The sequence below is a fragment of the Numida meleagris genome, chromosome 3 (genome assembly GCF_002078875.1).
Source record: "Numida meleagris isolate 19003 breed g44 Domestic line chromosome 3, NumMel1.0, whole genome shotgun sequence".
NCBI lineage: Eukaryota > Metazoa > Chordata > Aves > Galliformes > Numididae > Numida > Numida meleagris.
Window position 1 is genome coordinate 105,407,465 of NC_034411.1, and position 17,313 is coordinate 105,424,777.

The following is a 17,313-nucleotide window of genomic DNA, read 5'->3' on the forward strand; positions in this document are numbered from 1 at the left end:
GGCCCGGCTGCTCCCCGTTAACAGTACAATGCCATTGGTTCTGAGTGTCACGTTCTTCCTTCCCCGCGCGCGTACGAACGAAGCACCGCCTCTGAGGGGCTGCTGCAGCCGAGCAGCGTCACGGCAGGAGGCCCTAAGGCTGGGCCTGATCGCTGCTGCCAAGCGCTGGGCGACCTCCACGGGGCCTGAGGGGACCCCTCCCGCGCCACTCTAGGGGCCGCCCGTCTCTATGGTCCGCACTTCCGGTCCCCGTGCCTCGGCCGTGCGGGTTGAGCGCCCCCTTCCCCCCGCCCCCCCCGCGCCCGTGGCGACTCTCTAGCCCGCGCTTCCGGCCGCGCTACTTCCGCTCGGCGGCTCGGTGGTGGGTGGTTCCGCCGCCCTCGCTGCCTCGCCGCCCGCTCCGGACCGTCCGCGCCCCTCAGGTGCTTCCCGCTCCGCTCAGCTCCGGCCGCCTCAGCGTCCGACGCCACCGCCCCTCCGCGCACGGCCGCCGCGCCGGAGGCTGGCTCCGCGGCGGCCTCCGCCATGGGCGCGTACCTCTCGCAGCCCAACACGGTGAAGAGCTCCGGGGATGGGGCCGGGCTCGGGCCGCGCCCGCTGCACTTCGGTTTCAGCGCCATGCAGGGTTGGCGCGTCTCCATGGAGGTGAGCGGGGCCCTGGGCCTGGGCCTGGGCTTGGGCCTGGCGGGAGCGGGGCGCTGCTCCTCCTTCCCTCCCCTCCCCCTGCGCTGCGTTGGGGGGATCCCCCCCCCGGTAGGAGACGGCACGGGGATAAGAGATAAGGAGGGACATCAACTTTTCACCCAGGTGGAGAGCGATAGGACAAGGGGGAACGGTTTTAAACTGAAAGAGGGGAGGTTTGCGTGAGATGTCGGGGACGTTTTTCACTCAGAGGGCTGTGAGGCGCTGGCACTGCTGCCCAGAGAGCTGTGGGTGCCCCATGCCTGGAGGTGCTCAAGGCCGTGGATGAGTCCTGGGCAGCCTGAGCTGGTGCCTGATGTAGTGGCTGGCAACCCAGCCCGCAGCAGGGGGTTGGAACTAGGTGATGTTTGAGGTCCCTTCCAACCCAAGCCATTCTGCGAGTCTATGAATGCCGTTCATGTCCTGGTTTATTTTCCGTTGCAGGCAGCTAGAAAACAAGGGGAACTAGGGAAGGAGCGACACTGTGCCCTGCAGCCCTAGGGGTGCATCTCTGAATGTGGAAAAGCACCTTCTTGTCTGCAGCCCTTTGGCTTGGTCTGGATGTCTCATTCACAGCATCAGGGGTTGGATTCTGCCAGTATGATTCTATGAGTCACAGTCCGACACTTCATTGCTTCTGAAATGCTATAGTGGCTTCACTGGTGAGAAAGCAGTAACTGAGTTTTTTCTCCTTTCTGTGTTCACTGGAGCTCTGTGAAGCTGTGGAGTATTGTTTCTAGAGTAGAAGAGGCAGACAGGAGAATGGGTGCCTGTGCTCCTGAGATAAACTCAGTGTTTTTGTGCTCAGTTGGCTGCAACCAGCAGCATCTCCATTGCTCCATTCTGTCAACGTTTGCATGGGTGGGATGGTGGCACAGAGACACAGCTGGAGCACTGGGGTGACGTGCAGCCATCAGCTCGTGGCGAGAGGCTGAATGTGGGCAGTGTTGTGGTGCACAGAGGCTGGAAACATCTTAACGATGTGGGCTCGGATAGGGGAGAGCAGAGAGCAGCAGCTACCTACAGCACTACTGGTGGGCCACCATAGTCCTCCCACAGGTGGGAAGCTGGCTCAGTTTTGCTCATTTGAAGCCTGTTCTCGCTGCTGTTGACCTTTCTGGAAATTGGATGAGGGCCAGAGCTTGCAGCTGTGTTTTTTGCCCTAACCAGCATCTTTGGCATATCTCCCCACTGGGAAAAGCAGTGCTGAAGACATTGGTGTACACAGTTCAGCTGCGTTATCGCAAGAAATGAAGAGGTGGTAGGAGTGCTGTGTTACAAACTGAACCTGCTGCAGATTGCTCCCAAGTGTTTGGTGGGTTTTTTGGGGTGGGTTTTTACCCCTTTTTTTCACATTTAATTGTACTTTCACTCTTCCATTGAGCTTGGAAAAAGTTCTGAGCAGAAGTATATTCTGTTGGTTAATACTTAAGATTTCAGTTATGGTTTTTGTTAGTGAAGCTTGCCAGCGTGTGTGGAAGTGGTAGGAGGATACGGACATTTTTAGTTCACAACAGATCCTGTTAAAGTTCTGTCTGTTGCCTCTAGGTCACATTTTAGGAGCCTCCAAGTGAGACAGGTATACGGAGTGCTAAAGAAATGTACTATAAAAATCCAGTTTTTCTCCAGGGAGGTGGTTTTATGCATGAGGAAAAGCTTGGGGCAGAAGGCTGATAGGGAAGGGGTTGCTGGCAGCAAGGCTGTGTGAGCTCCATTGCTCATTCTGGAGCGTGAAGTCCTTTAGCTGTTTGTCTGCTTCCTCGACAGCGGTGCCCTGGTTCAGGATCAGGACGTGTTGCAGTTGTACAAATGGAGTAGAGAGATCATTTTTGCTGCCAGCATTGGGTTTCCTCCCATTTGCGTTACTTGCTCTAATTAAGCTGCTGCTTAGTCACCGGGGACTTATCCCAGTTACGTTATTGTGGTTTTGCTATCTCTCAGGCTTCTGTAAATGCTATGAGAAGTGAGGATAAAAGCAGAAAAGCTCCTCGGTTGCTCAGCTGTGCAGCCATCCAGTGTGGCTGAGTATACGTCTAGAGCTGTTTGGGGATGGCTAGCAGCGTGAGCGCAGCCAAACCTAGGGACTTGGAGCAAGTGCAGCCTTTTCTTTTGGGCCATCTGTAGCACATTGAGCTTCAAGGTGAAGAGCTTCCTCTGCAGCAAGGAGGCAAAATCACATCACTGAAATAATCACATACGTGTTCGCTAATGAAAGTTTGCCTTGCTCACAGGGTGAAAGAGGTCACACACTGGCTGTAAGATCTGGGCAGTGTCTTCTTCCAGGTCTGCTGCTCCTGAGACCACGTGGAGATAGAGGCTTCTCTGTGTATACACCTTGTGTTTTGTTCATCTTTGTAGTCTGGGAGCATGTACAGAGACAAGCTGGTGGGATTCTGATACTCATACCCCAAAGCCCCTGGGACAAACTTTCCCTCCTGTTTGTCCGTGGAGAGTGCCAGGGTTTCTGGGCTGCTGGCAGAAGAGAGATGTCTGTCTTACCTTAGGAAGTGTGCTTTGGTTTGAGTGCTGCTAGTTGTGTCTCCTTTGCTGCTTAAAAGACGCTTGGCAGATGCCCGGCTCCTTGCCTTGCTGTCAGGAGAGTCCCACGTGATGGGAGCAGGAAGAAGCCTCTATGCCAAGAGAAGGTTTTCCAGCCCAATCCTTTGTTCTTGGTGAGTGCCGTAATCCTGTGTGTAGCAAGGCTGCCTTTCCTTGGCCTGCTGGGATAGGCAGCTGCTGTCATCTGTGGTCGCATTCACCAGGACAAGCAAAGGCAAAGCCTGTGGTTGTGGGAAAGGCATAAGCTCAGGAGGCTCCATATGTGACCTTCTGGCTTCACCCATGTGTCAGAGCAGCTTTTCACTTTGCGCAGAACTTGTTTGGCAAGAGCAGGGAAAGAGGCCTACAACAGTAACACAGGCCTTGCAGGTACCTTGAAAAGAGGGAACTGATTCTGGCTTGAACCTGGCAATGTCTAGAACTGTACTGAGGGATTAAAGCAGTATACAGCATGATCTCGTTGTAATGAGGCTGGGCTACTGCTGTAGCTCAGAGAACACCACAGTGTTAAAGGTCTGTGTTCCTTCTCTGAAGATGAGCTCTCGTCAGGTAAGCTCTTGGGAATACGTTCTTGCTCTTCCTCCAGCTTCGAGACTCCCCGCGTCGGCGCTCCCAGTCTCCCTGCTCCTTTCTATACAGGTGCCTAGTGCAGCCCGTCTCATCCCAGACTTCTGCTCTCTCTTTCAGGATGCGCACAACTGCATACCCGAGCTGGATAGCGAGACAGCCATGTTCTCAGTCTACGATGGACACGGAGGTAACTGCACCCCTGCTCTCTCCTGAGTCCTTCGCTGTGGCTGCTTGGTAAAAGTGGTTTCTGGCGTGGCAGCTGGAGCCAGCACCTGCCTAGCTTTAGAAATCCTGCTCCTTCTTGGAAAGCACTTTCTTACATAGATTGACTCAGGCTCTGAAAGTCTCTTGGGGTTTCTAGAAGGAAGGTCACGGCTTGACACAAAACTGCAGTGAGATTTACGTTCCATCTTCTAAACCTTATTTAAGAATGCCTGTTTATTTTCTTGGTGGGTGAGTTAGGGTAATCGCAGAGATTGCAGCTTTATAAGTTTGGTGGTTATTTGCATAGGACGTATTGTCTATAAGTAAATTATTTTTTTGTTTGAAAAAGTAATTTGATCTAGCTGTGCTATCCAATTATTTCACTGCCATATTGCACACTTACATTGTGTGTAAATTGGTAAATAATCATTGTTACCAATTTCCACTTTCATAATTTTGAACTCTGTCCTTTCTTTTAGTAGGAAGAGTCCTAAACCTGTACTGTTAAATAAAAGCAGCACCCATTTTCTGACCCTTAAGGCCAGCTGATACAGTATGGACCCACTGATGCTATTAACCTGACTTAGAATAGTGTGGCTGCATCCAATGTGGCTGTTAGTCCAGTTTCTTCTAGCTCCTGAACTGTACTCAGATGTCACTTGAGTGCTAACTGGCTTATGCTAAAAGTGCACCATGGATTATTCTAGTCATTTTTAGCCTAGGTGATGAAATGCCTGGGCTGGAGCAGTCGTTATGCTGCTTGTGTTGGACATAACCACCAATTCCAGGCATTATATTGTTCTGCAGCTTTGATTATGATTATTGGTTTTGGACATATTCTAGCTCTGCAGTGTGCTTTTAGGTAGGCAGATGGGAATTGCCTGTAGCTTTAAAGATACAGATGTATTGTGACAGAAGTGTTTTCTACTTTGTTCTCTGTTCCTTTCCTAGCAAATCCTAGGAGCATATTAGGTGCTTTGATACAACTGAACTGTGAGCTGACACTTTGTAGAACTCCATACAGAGTTCCTCACAGATCTTTCTTAAATGGTGATAGGTGGATTTGTGTCCATCCAATGTGTATATGTAGGCTGGTTGCCTTTTCTGTTCATGGAATGATTTGATTTGGAAGGGACCACAAAGACCATGTCATTCCAACCTCTGCCATGGGGTGGGACACCTCCCAGCAGCCCAGGCTGCCCAGGGCCCCATCCAGCCTGGCTTTGGGCACTGCCAGGGATGGAGCACAGATTGCCCACAGATTTGGGCAATCTGTGCCAGGGCCTCACCGCCCTCGTAGTGAAGAATTTCTTCCTAATAGCTAATCTAAATCTCCCCTCTTTTAGTTTAAAGCTGTTACCCTTGTCTTATCACCATACTCCCTGACAAAGAGTCCTTCTCCAGCTTTCCTGTAGGCCTTTGGGTACAGGAAAGTGTAAAGGTCTCCCCAGAACCTTCTCTTCTCTGGGCAGAGCAGCCCCAGCTCTCTCAGCCTGTCCTATACTTCTCACAAGTCCAGGTAGATAACGTCAGTTGCTCTTCCCTTATCTACTGGTGCTGTAACCCCGTTGTAGAAGGCAACCACATTTCTCAGGGACTGCTTGCCCTTATTGAAGCCATCTTGGCTTTCCCCAGTCACCTCTCTGTTCTCTGTGTGCCTTAGCATAGTTCCCAGGAGGATCTGCTCCACCAATTGTTATTAATGTCTGTCAGTGAGGAATTTCATCTGCCAATGTCACGTGTTTACAGGGCTCAGATAACAGATGTGCTGGTCCATACTTGTGCAAACCCAGTTTCCTCTACGTTCTGAAGCTCTTTAATAGATTTTTTTTTTTAATCACGTACGTGCCTTTCGTGTCTTTAATACTGGAGTGAATGGAGCAGGAGGTTACCTGCTCCCCTGTGTGGCATCCCACTTTGATGTGTGATTGCCTTTAGAGTCGAGTTATCTAAATCTGACACTTTGTAAGCAAGAGTTTAAGACTTATCTGTAGTGGGAGTTCTTCTTACAAAGGTTGGTCTGAGTCAGTAACTGACCAAGTAATAGTTACCCAAAAGAGATGGTATCAGTCTGAAGTGTTTAGATTGAGTGTTTTGAAACTTTTCCTCTTGAACTTGATTGCAGAGCATGCAGAGAACTGGGTAGAGCACCTGCTTAGGAACCCAAGATTATCTTTGAGAGCATCTGAGTGATGGATTGGTTCTGAAAGGCAGAGAAGGACAAAGAAGAAGAGGATTTAGCAACTGTTAAGCTTAATGGGTTTTCCTACAGAAATTCAGAAACCATTTGTAAGCATCTAACAAATAAGAAGATAAGTAACAGCTTGCAAAAACTGGTCAGGAACAAATAACACCAAGCCAGTGTGTTTTTCTTTAAGATCAGCGTGATAGATCTTGTTAGCTGAACACGTTTGTTTCATGTGTTGGGTGTTGAAAGGACTTCTGACACTCTTTATGACGTTCACATTGGTGCAGGATAGGAAGTAATGTGTGTTTTTGTTTCTTCTGTTTGCTTGCTTATGGAGTTCTTTGTTGGTTTTTTTTTTAATACCGTAAAAGAGATTTGTGCTAGACACTGGGGAAAGGCATTAATAGGATGGCAAAACCCTGGCATAGATTTCTACCTTGTATTTGATGTTTCTGGGGGTTGAATTTCTCCAGCTTTTCCTTGGCAAACCTTATCAGGACAGACACAGATAAACTGAACCTGACTTGGAAGACCAACATTTGTCCATTTCTACTTTTGTATGGTTTTACTGATGCGTTACTTCTTCAGTTCGAAACAGTTTCTCAGGTTCATTCCATTCAAAGCAGGTTTTGAGGCAATAACCTCTCCACCACTTCTCAGCTGTCAGTGGAAAGAATTAATTTAGCTTTTCTTTTATACCTCACTCATCTGGTGGCTTTAAGCTCGTTAAGCCTTAAGTCCCTAATAATCTTCCAGCTCCACGTGGGAAAACTTACATTACTGTGTTCCTTATGAAGGTTTTTCATATTTAGTTTTTCAAACTCCACAGTTTGTTTCCTCAATAAGTGATTTCATTTACATGCAGCTCCTCTCTTCGGGAGCCCAACGTTGTCAAAGGATCATCGATGTTGGAAAAGACCTCTAAGAGCACCCAGTCCAACCCCCAACCCATCGCCACCGTGCCCACTGGCCCCTTGGGATTCCAGGGCACTCGTTGGTAGCCAGCTTATTTGTTACTTGAGTCTAAGCTTTCTTCATTATAAATTCAAATTGAATGTGTCTAAATAAAGATCAGATCTTACAGTCGGATCTACTTTCAGTCTGACGAAGGCGAGAGGGGATGGGTTTGTGCACGTCCATGTACTGACAGTGATTTCATCTAGGAACCTTGATCTCTGGAGGCCTTTGTCTTGCCTGGGCTTCCACGTTCCTGCCTCGAGGCCGCTGCCTGCTCTTGTCTTCACACGTCCTATACAGGCCCGTGCTCCCGGAGATGGAGAAATCATACTGCAGTACGATTCCAGTTGGGTCTCGGGGACCTGAAGTGCCAGGATAAATGGGGTTTGCTCCATAGTTCATCTGAATGAGACTTAGCTGGATGCTTCCATGTTAGAAAGCAGCAATAAAATGTTGAATGGAGACTTTGAGAGTTGTGCGGAGGGATTCATACCGGAGACGTGGAAGATGTGATCCTGGATTCGGTGTTGGCTTATGTCTGAATAATTCTGTTCTCCACGTGTTCAGCCCTTGAAGGTTTTTGAGGTTGCATCCAGGTGAAGGCACTGCACGCGAGTTCCTGTGTGAGGACGGTGATAACGAGCGCCAAGCAGGCCAGAGGTTTCTGCATCAGCTTTCTCACCTGGCTCTTCTTCCACACTGCTCTTGCTGCCCTCACTCCTCCGTGGGCCTGAGTTTTCAGAGGGAAGATGCTCGATGTTTAGTGAGGATGAGATGCTGATAAAATGTGGTGAGTGGGCTGATTTTTGACACATAGCCGAAGCCAGGAGTGCGATACCCAATGAACTGAATGGAGCCATTAGCATCCAGCAGGGTAATGCTGCTGACTGCACTTGAGCACGACTGTGGGAAGGTTCCCTTGGCACAGCTTGACACCTAATGCCCACTCAGTGCTCTGGGCAGGATCTGGCTTCTCAACTGCACTCTCACAGAGACTTTTCCGATGAGGAAAATCTGACGAGTGTCCTGCTGTTGACAGGCCAAGAAATGCTGAGGCAGAGTATTTGAGTACATCTGTCTGCATCTAGAAGATGAGCTCCTTGAGCCAGCTCAGTTTCTCTGGCCACACTGGCAGCGCAGTGCTTTGAGGTACTGATTCAGCTTATAAAAATCATTAGACCTCCCTTGGACTGCTGTGCAAGCAAGTGGATCCGTGGTCTACGTGCTGGGCTGCTGGCTGCTTCCTGTGCACCAAGGGGGCACGTGGCTTTTGGACTGAAGGACTCATTTTAAATCATCTTCCACAGGTGGAAAACCCCAAAGGAGATTCTTGTTTTTCTGGACATATTGGTTAAAACACTGTAAGTGAGCACCCTTTTCCTACAGGCTGGGCACCAGCCCATGCCTTATGTGCTTACAGGGGCAGTATGGAAGCACTGAGCCCACGACTGTAAAGCTGTTGGTGACTTACTCAGATCAAGCTACCTGTTACTTTGAAGAAAATTCCTTGTCTCTAGCTCTGGTGCAAAGATTGCACTGTTCAATCATCTCCATCTGGCAGAGGATCAGATGTCCACGCTGGTATTATTAGATCTGTCAGCTGCTTCCAGCAGCACACACCCCAGAGTACTGGGCAGGAGTGGGGCTTCACCAGTGTGTCCAAACAAGATTAGAAAGTAGATAAGTCAGATGTCAGGGCCGTCGTGCTGATTGAGTTGGAAGAGAAACTGGAGGAGACTGTAGTGATGACCGGCACGCGTGTCAGTAGCCCCATGCTGTCGTTTCTGGCTTTTGCCAAGCTGTTCCTGCAGTTTTCTTGAGTTTTCTTCTCATTCTGCTGAAGGATGCACAGTGTAGCACCCTGCTTACTGGTCAGAACTTTTAATACGTACGTGTAATGTCTAGGTCTAAGCCAAGGTACCAGCCAAGTTCTGGAGCTCGCCTCCCCATGGCACCAGCTCTGCGTTCTCACAACTGTCTTTGGGCCTGGCTGTTCAGCTGCCAGTGTCACTGCCATTATTCACTGCTATCTCCGTGGATGTCTGATGGAAATTGTTTTGTCTCTTAGATAGAAATGTGACAGTATCACCTGTAACAGTCCTCTCTGATCACATATAAACATGTTCAGGTGTGATTCCTTGCTCAGTTTGTCTCGTGGCAGTTCTTTAACCTATTCAGTGTGTGGCATCATGACAGTTTAACTTTTTAAGCAAAGTGCTTATATACCTTACCTAAATCATAGAATCATTCAGATTGGAAAAGACCTCCAAGATCACCAAGTCCAACCATCAGCCCATCCCCACCGTGACCACTGACCTGTGTCCCTAACTAGAGTCATAGAATCATTGAGTTTGGAAAAGACACGAAGATATTCTAGTCCAACCGTCCACTTAACACCACCATGCACACTAAACTAAACTAAATCATGCTTAGTTTTGTCAGCAAAAGTCGTAGAATCTTTATGAGCAGATGTTGAGTTGGATCCACAAGTTCTGCTTTCCATAAGCCTACCTTAATGGACGTTAATTGTCCTTTCCATGTGGGACCCTGCGAGACCCAGCCAATCTTTTATTCCTCTGCCAGGTCTGTTGTTGTCAGCTCGCCTTGGTTTTTCTTCCAAGTTCTCAGTAAAAGCACTGGGGTCATTTCTTACATCGTTTATTTTTCTGTGACCTTCCAGCTTTTTCTCCCCTCTTCCTTCCACTGTGTTTTTGAGAGTACGATCAGAACAGAGCTCAATCTCTTTGTTGTGTAGCTCCACAGCATTGAACTTTCTGCAGTGCTATTTTAACAGCAGCTGTTTGGCAAGGTTTCTGTTCTTTGTCAATGGCCACTTAATCCCTTTTCAGCAAGCACATTTGAAAAGTCCCTTGTCTGCTGTTTCTTTTTTTTCCTCCAGTCTCTCCCCCTCTTTACTTCCCACTACATTCCCCCTGCACAACTTCCCTTTCTGCATAGAATGGGCCTACGTGGAACAGTTGTCCTGTGGTCAGAATGGGCCCACGGTCCCTTCCCGGGAGCTTACAGCATTGCCCAGCTCTGAGAGTTGAAAACTTACTGAGGTTTCCCAGGGGTCGTCAGCAAACGGAAGCGTACGTGAGAAGCACGGCAGTCTGCTCCGTGTGATTTCTTTCTCCACATCTGGGTTGGTTTTGATTGCGTCCCAAGATTTGCCTCAGGAATTGCTGAGGTGTACGTTCTGCTTCTGGGAGGACCAGCATCTTTAAGTGATTTCTGCTGTCTTTCAGGAGAAGAAGTTGCCCTGTACTGTGCCAAGTATCTCCCCGAGATCATCAAGGATCAGAAGGCCTATAAGGAAGGCAAATTGCAAAAGGTATGAGTAAAGCACTGCCCCGACACGAGCACAAGTACCAGTGCAGCAAAAAGGCCTTGTTTGGTACCTAGGGCTTACACAGTGCCCCGTCCCTCCAGGACCTGTCTGCCCCACCTTCCTCTATTGTAATTCTCTCTGGTGGTGCTGATCTGGCATTGAGTATCCCCAGGGTTGGTATTGGGATCTGGTTTGGACCAGATGGACGCCTGAGATGCCACCTGCCTTGACCAGTGTGGTCTCCACTTCTGCGTGGCGTGTTCTAAAAGGGGTTTGATCACAGCAGGTATCCTAAAGGGAAGGTGAAACTGTGTGTCCTGATGATGTCTGTGTTCATATCCAGGCCCTGGAGGATGCTTTCTTAGCCATAGATGCCAAGCTCACCACTGAGGAGGTGATTAAAGAGCTCTCTCAGATGGCTGGGCGACCCCAGGACGATGAAGATGAGAAGGAGAAAGTTGCTGATGAAGATGATGGTAAGTCAGATGCCACTGACGAGATAAGACTGCAGCTCCAGGCCAGAGACTGAGAGTAGCTGGACCAGGTGTCCATTAGCAGGAGGTTTGCTCGTCCAAATCACCCGGTTCAGTTTCAGGTGGAGCTGCCACCTCTCTCCATGGCTTTGAGCTGGTGCTAGGAGAATACTGATTCATCTGGTAGCTTAATCCTATGGACAGCAAGCCAACCTGTAGCAATTTTCCACGGGATATCCTCCGTGTGCAGACTTCTGGGATGTGGCAGAAATCCTTGAGCTGGGAAGTGGGCTAAGTTGTAAAAATGAAACGTGCGGTGCTCATCTCTGCCGGGCTGGTGTCAGACGAGCTGTAGGCAGGACTGAATGAGATTCTTGTCTCTTTTCAGCAATTCCTTTTTGCCAAGAAGTGAGTGTGCTTTTTCTGTGAGCAAGTAGTTGCCAGATCATGAAGCCAGCTTAGAAGGTGAATCCCAGGGTGGAACCCTGTGCTGCTCTTGTCTGAATAGCTTGTGGCTAGCCTTGAAGCAGGTGTAAAGGGATGCCATCACCCTGAACAGTGTGTTGATCTGTAATTGCTGAGTTTATTGGCCCTCATTCTCCAGCCAACAAAGGGTTTTGTTGTTGTTGCTGCGTTTTTTTTTTTCTTTTCTGTCCTATATTTTTCAGAAGCATTTGGGATATGGCTGTTTCTTTTCATTTTGACATTAAGTAGCAAAGAAAAGGATAACCAAGGGGTTGTCAATAGGGAAACGATGGAAGTTACCTCATACCAGAGGAGTTTGTGGTCCTGGGCTCACAGTTCAGGAAAAGCCATCCTCTTTTCTGTCTAGTGTCCTTCATGCCTAAAGCCATTTTGCAATCTGATTTTAAATGTCTAGATCCCAAATGCTTGGGATCTCTCTGCATAAGCCCTGTAGAGCAACTGCTGAAAGGAAAACTTCTTGTTCACAGTCGCAGCGTTAATGAGCAAATCTGCACATGAGAGTGGTCTGTCTGCTTTCCCCCACGGCTTCATTTGAGCCCGTGCTGGTGTAATACAAGGCTCTTTACCCCCCAACCTTTACATGTAATTTAAACACTTCTGTGCTGCCTACAAGTCAGCCAGATAGCATCAGCAGCCCGAGGCGCTCCGACAACTTGCAGACTGCTTGCCTCTTGCAGACTGCTTGCCTCGGCAGTGGGTGGGAGCCCTTCCCCCGCCATCTGCATATTGTTCATCTGCAGCACCTGGAAGTGGTGGGACAGTGCAGGCCTGGCTGCGTTTGTCTGTGCCTGCTGGTGATCAGCAAGCATGCTGAGCGTTGCTGAAACACGTCTGCAAATAGCAACCTCCAGTCACGGCAACTCGCTGCTGAGCACAGTGTGTTGCACGGCTGCTGCTATGGTGATGTGTCCTGCTTTTTGACCCTCTTTGTCCTCACCCCCCCCCCCTCCCCCTTTCCGTTTCTAGTGGATAATGAGGAAGCTGCTCTTCTGCACGAAGAAGCCACAATGACCATTGAGGAACTTCTCACACGTTATGGACAAAACTGCACCAAGAACCTCAAACACAAGTCCTTAGCTCCGGCTGGGGAGAACGCTGCGGAGGGGACAGGCAAGCAGCATGATGGGGAGACAAATATGAACGGAGAGGCTGACCCAGGGGACCTTATCGACCACAAGGAGAGGAAGAACGGGAAGCCAGATGAAGAATTCACGGGTATTTCCTCCACCTCAGACAAAGCCAGCACTGGAGGCAACAGCCCTGCTCTGCAGAAGCCTGAACTAGGCAAAGGTGACGAGGCCGTCACCTCTTCTACTGGGGAGGCCGGGCCCTCCTGCTCCTCCACGGGAAAGCCCCAGCGCACAACCAAATCCAAATTTTTTGAGGACAGTGAGGATGAGTCAGATGAGGTTGAGGAAGAGGAGGAAGACAGTGAGGTAGGAAACAGCACTGGGACAGAGTGGCCTTCTGGCTGGGCAGAATGCATTGCTTGCTGTGGTACTTGAGCTACGAGGCTCATCCTAGGTGTGCCCTAGGAGCAGGTTTTTCAGGCTGATACTGTGAGACCATCTCATTGGGGATTGTTTAGATAATTCTGAGGGAAGAATACCCTCACCTGCACAGCAGCCATAGTGGATACTCATCGGTCTTGCTGCATGCACCATCCCTCCATTCACTGTGGTAGTTGAAACTAGCAGCTCTGTTTGTAGACATCAAGTCTGGGGAACACATACCAGGTCATTTCACTCTTCTGGGGCAAAGCGATCCTCTGTCCCCAGGGTGGAGGGACTAGCTGTCTGGGGAGGGCACTGAGGGCGTCCTGTGTGACTCCTGTTGGTATCTCTTGTTTCTTGTAGGAATGCAGTGAAGATGAGGATGGTTACAGTAGTGAAGAGGCAGAGAATGAAGATGATGAAGATGACACTGAAGAAGCAGAGGAGGATGAGGATGAAGAGGAGGAAATGTTGTTACCAGGCATGGAGGGGAAAGAGGAGGTGCACACCTTGTTCCTGTGTTCTGCAGCATAGTGTAGAGCCAAGGGCACATGGCAGGGGGTGGGGAGGGGGGGGATGAGGCTCAGCAGGGGGTTTTGCATTCAGCTAAGAATAAAATGTCCCTTCTGTTCTCCTGAGGCTGAACACAGCTGCTGACAGCCTGACTTGAGGCTGGTGGAGGGATAGGGCATGGATTGGGGCAGCAGGTTGAGACCCCACAGCAGGGTTTGCTGTGCTTAGAAACTGCTGTGGGAGCTGGCTTGGAAGGGGCACGTGTGACAGTAGCAGGACAACTGCTCTCAGGCAGAGCATTGCCCTTGGCCAGGCCAAGGCTATGGCTCCTCAGCCCACAGCAGATGGCCATGGACCCAGGATCTCAGGGAAACGGGGGTTACAGCTTCCAGGGTGCCAACCTTCTCTCTTTAGAGAGATGTCCTGGCTTGCAGCAAGGCTTCTGCTTGAGTTGGGTGGGAGCTGGAACTGCTGCATTGGAGTTGAGGGCATACCAAAATGTGTTGAACTCTGGAGAATCCTGGGCCATTGAGAAGCTGCAATGGAGCTGTGGTTTGACTGTGCCTCTCGATGAACACACTACTGCCATTTTTTGTGCTTCCCTCATGCTTTTCTCCATTGTTCTGCGTGCTTATGGGAAGGAGGGTTGAGATGCAGCACCTCAGAGTTTGGGGCACTGCTGGGCCTGTGGTGGTTAGCGTTGCTTATGACCTGATCTAGAGCAGTAGGAAGAAGTCTGAGCAAAAATATTTTTCTTGCAGCCTGGCTCTGACAGTGGGACAACTGCTGTCGTGGCCCTCATCCGGGGCAAGCAGCTGATTGTGGCTAATGCTGGAGACTCTCGCTGCGTGGTGTCAGAAGGTGGCAAAGCTGTCGACATGTCGTATGACCACAAGCCAGAGGATGAGGTAGAACTGGCCAGGATAAAGAACGCTGGCGGCAAGGTCACCATGGATGGGAGAGTGAATGGTGGCCTCAACCTCTCCAGGGCAATTGGTGAGCAAAACCAGGGGTGAATAGTGGTGTGCCTGGCCTCAGGACATCCGTGCTTCCAGCACTTGCCAACCATTAAGTTTAAGGAACAATTTTCAATTTGATGGTGTTTAGAATCTGTTTGGTATTTCATCTGGTGAGATTTCAGTCTAATCAGAGAAAATATCCATGAAATTGGCAGATGTCCCCTGCCAGGCTCTGATGCAGGATGCAGTATGTGAGGCCTCCAAGGCATTTGTGCCAGCAGCTGGCTTGTCAGAAACCAATCCCACATAAAATGTCTCAAAAAAATAACCTGACTTTTCAATGGGGAGGATTTTTTCCTCTCTAGTGCTCTTGTTAGAAGGCTGTTGAAGTATCTCAGTATGTTGCTTACTGGGGACCTAACTTCATACCGGTTTAGGCCCATTCGTTCTTGAGCCAGACTTGACTTTTAATTGCACGAGCTCCATTCCCCTTGTGCAGTGCTTCAGGCAGCACCTGCCTGCTGTTTCCTCTCATCTTTTGGTCTCTTATGAGCAGCGTGGGAGTCATTAATAACTCAGGAGACCAGGCATGTCTGTTAGCAGCCCAACAGTCTGAGCTGATGAGAGGCTGGGAGGTGCTAGGGAAAGGGTAGGCAGTGACACTGATAATGTACTAGGAAATGCACAGAGAAGGGAAAGAAACGTCAGCAGGTAAGGCTCGAAGTGAAGAGCTCTTGTGTGGAAAGACTCAAACCACTGAAATGATTACCCAGGGGTAAATAGATGAAAACACATGTAGGATGAAATCTGGGTGTCTGTTTATCTAAGGAAACTGCTGCCTACTGTTTTATGCTTGCCATAGAAGTGTATTTCTGCAGTGCAACATCAGATAAGCCCCTTAGTTACAGCTGAAGATTGATTTTCTCAAGTGAGCTTTAGCTTACTGAGGGTTGGGAAGACCCAAACCCAGCAGTGCGATGTGGGCTGTTAGGTAGGGAGTTGTACTGTCAGAACTGGCCCTGAGCTTCTGGAAAATGAGCATCTAACATTATCACGGCAGAGCCAGGCTAGCCTCTTTCTCACTGTATGATAACAGTGTGGTGGGCTCACCTTATGCCCAGGATGTGTGGTAGGTTTTCTCCACAGACAAATCTGCTCTGGTTATGGGAGCAGGGGTAGGCAATTTATGCAGTTGCCAGGGCCCAGCAACTGCATAAATTGATCCTCCTCTCCTCTACAGGTGATCACTTCTACAAGCGGAACAAGAATCTGCCTCCAGAAGAACAGATGATCTCTGCTTTGCCTGACATCAAAGTGCTGACAATAAATGACGACCATGACTTCATGGTCATTGCCTGCGACGGCATCTGGTAGGTAGCGAGGGAGCAGCTGTGCCTCTTGGGCCATCACTACCCTGATCTTTCTCTCTCAGGACAGCGTGGTATGACCGCTCCCTTAGCTAATAACCCTTCTGACCTTCCCGTTCTGCAGGAATGTGATGAGCAGCCAGGAAGTGGTGGATTTCATCCAGTCCAAGATCACCCAGAAGGATGAGAACGGAGTCCTGAGGCCGCTCTCCTCCATTGTAGAAGAGGTAAGGTCCAGAGCTCACCCTGTCAGTCTCTTCACCATCCCATCAGCACACAGTGATTCTGCACCCCAGCTCCACCAAGCTGGTCTGTTCAGAACTTGAGGCATCTGGCAGCATGTAGGCTGCAACGCCGGCTATTACAGGAGCAGAGTCACATCTGAATTAGGGTCCGTTTCCTTTGGCACCTTGACCAGTGTCTTTGACCCCTAGATTGCTGTCAAGCCAAAGGAGTTTCTGGCCGCTTTGAGGAAGCCAGGGGTGCTGAGGCTGGTTCTGTCCCTTGTCTGGCTGCAAACACCACATGAGCCCAGCCCGTGCTATTCTGGGCTGGCAGCCCCTACCTACACCCCTATCAGAAGGGGCCCAGTGTCTCAGAGTCTTCAAAGTGCTGTGTCTCTGCTCTCTGCTAACCTGTCCCGTCCCTCCTCAGCTGCTGGATCAGTGTTTGGCTCCAGACACCTCAGGGGATGGCACTGGCTGCGATAACATGACCTGCATCATTATCAGTTTTAAACCCCGTAATACACACCCACCTGCTGAAAGTGGGAAGCGGAAACTGGAGGACGTGGCAGCACCGGCAGCACCAGCAGAGGAGAATGGCAGCGATAAGAAGAAGGCCAAGGTGGAATAGCAAGCCTCGCACAGGGACTGTGCTGTGCGCTCACCAGACTCTCGTTTCTTAAACATGCTGAACTCAAGACTCCAAAGTCTTGTCCTTTTTTTAGCCTTAGCAGAGGCCTTGTTTGTCCGTGTCCCGGTTGGGGGGTGGGGGGCGGGTCTGGTTAGCGAGGGCATGTGGCACTGTTCATCTGTAACCATTCCAAAGAGCGAGCCAAGGGCAGAGCTGCACGTGGGAGCTGCCACCGGCCGCGGCGTGGGAGCCTGCCATCGGTGGTAACCTCTTAGCACAGAGCCCTGTGGTTAGAAGGATGTCCCCCCCCATTGTCTCCATGTGGTTGTTGCCATTTCTGTGCCTGTGACTTTCTGTTCGGAGGGAAGAACTTTTTTCACTGTTGAGGTTTTTTAAATCTGCACCCAGTTATTTAAGGCCCTTTCTGTTTTTATTTGTGAAACAATCCAGCTGTGGTGCTGCCGCCACACCTCATTCTGTTGTACACTTTCAATCAATACTTTTTTCAAACTAAAAGCCCGGAAAACATAGTTGTACTTCTGGTCGTTGATCTTTTCCTGGAAGTGGGGGGGTCGAGGAAGGTGGGAAGGGAGAAGAGAATGTCTCTTCCCCGGTGTCCCAGGGCACAGGGAGGGTCGCTGGGTTGTGGAAAGCTTTGTATGGCTTGTGTCGTTACT

At 49.8% G+C, this 17,313-nt stretch overlaps 1 protein-coding gene across 1 annotated transcript; it reads left to right on the top strand.

Annotated features, from left to right (window-relative positions):
• On the top strand, positions 342-17,166 carry PPM1G (protein phosphatase, Mg2+/Mn2+ dependent 1G). Its single transcript, XM_021391839.1, has 10 exons — positions 342-645; positions 3,928-3,997; positions 10,408-10,493; positions 10,834-10,966; positions 12,416-12,885; positions 13,306-13,443; positions 14,217-14,451; positions 15,655-15,784; positions 15,906-16,008; positions 16,436-17,166. The coding sequence occupies exons 1-10, from the start codon at positions 526-528 to the stop codon at positions 16,634-16,636; spliced, it is 1,686 nt and encodes a 561-aa protein (XP_021247514.1). The 5' UTR covers positions 342-525; the 3' UTR covers positions 16,637-17,166.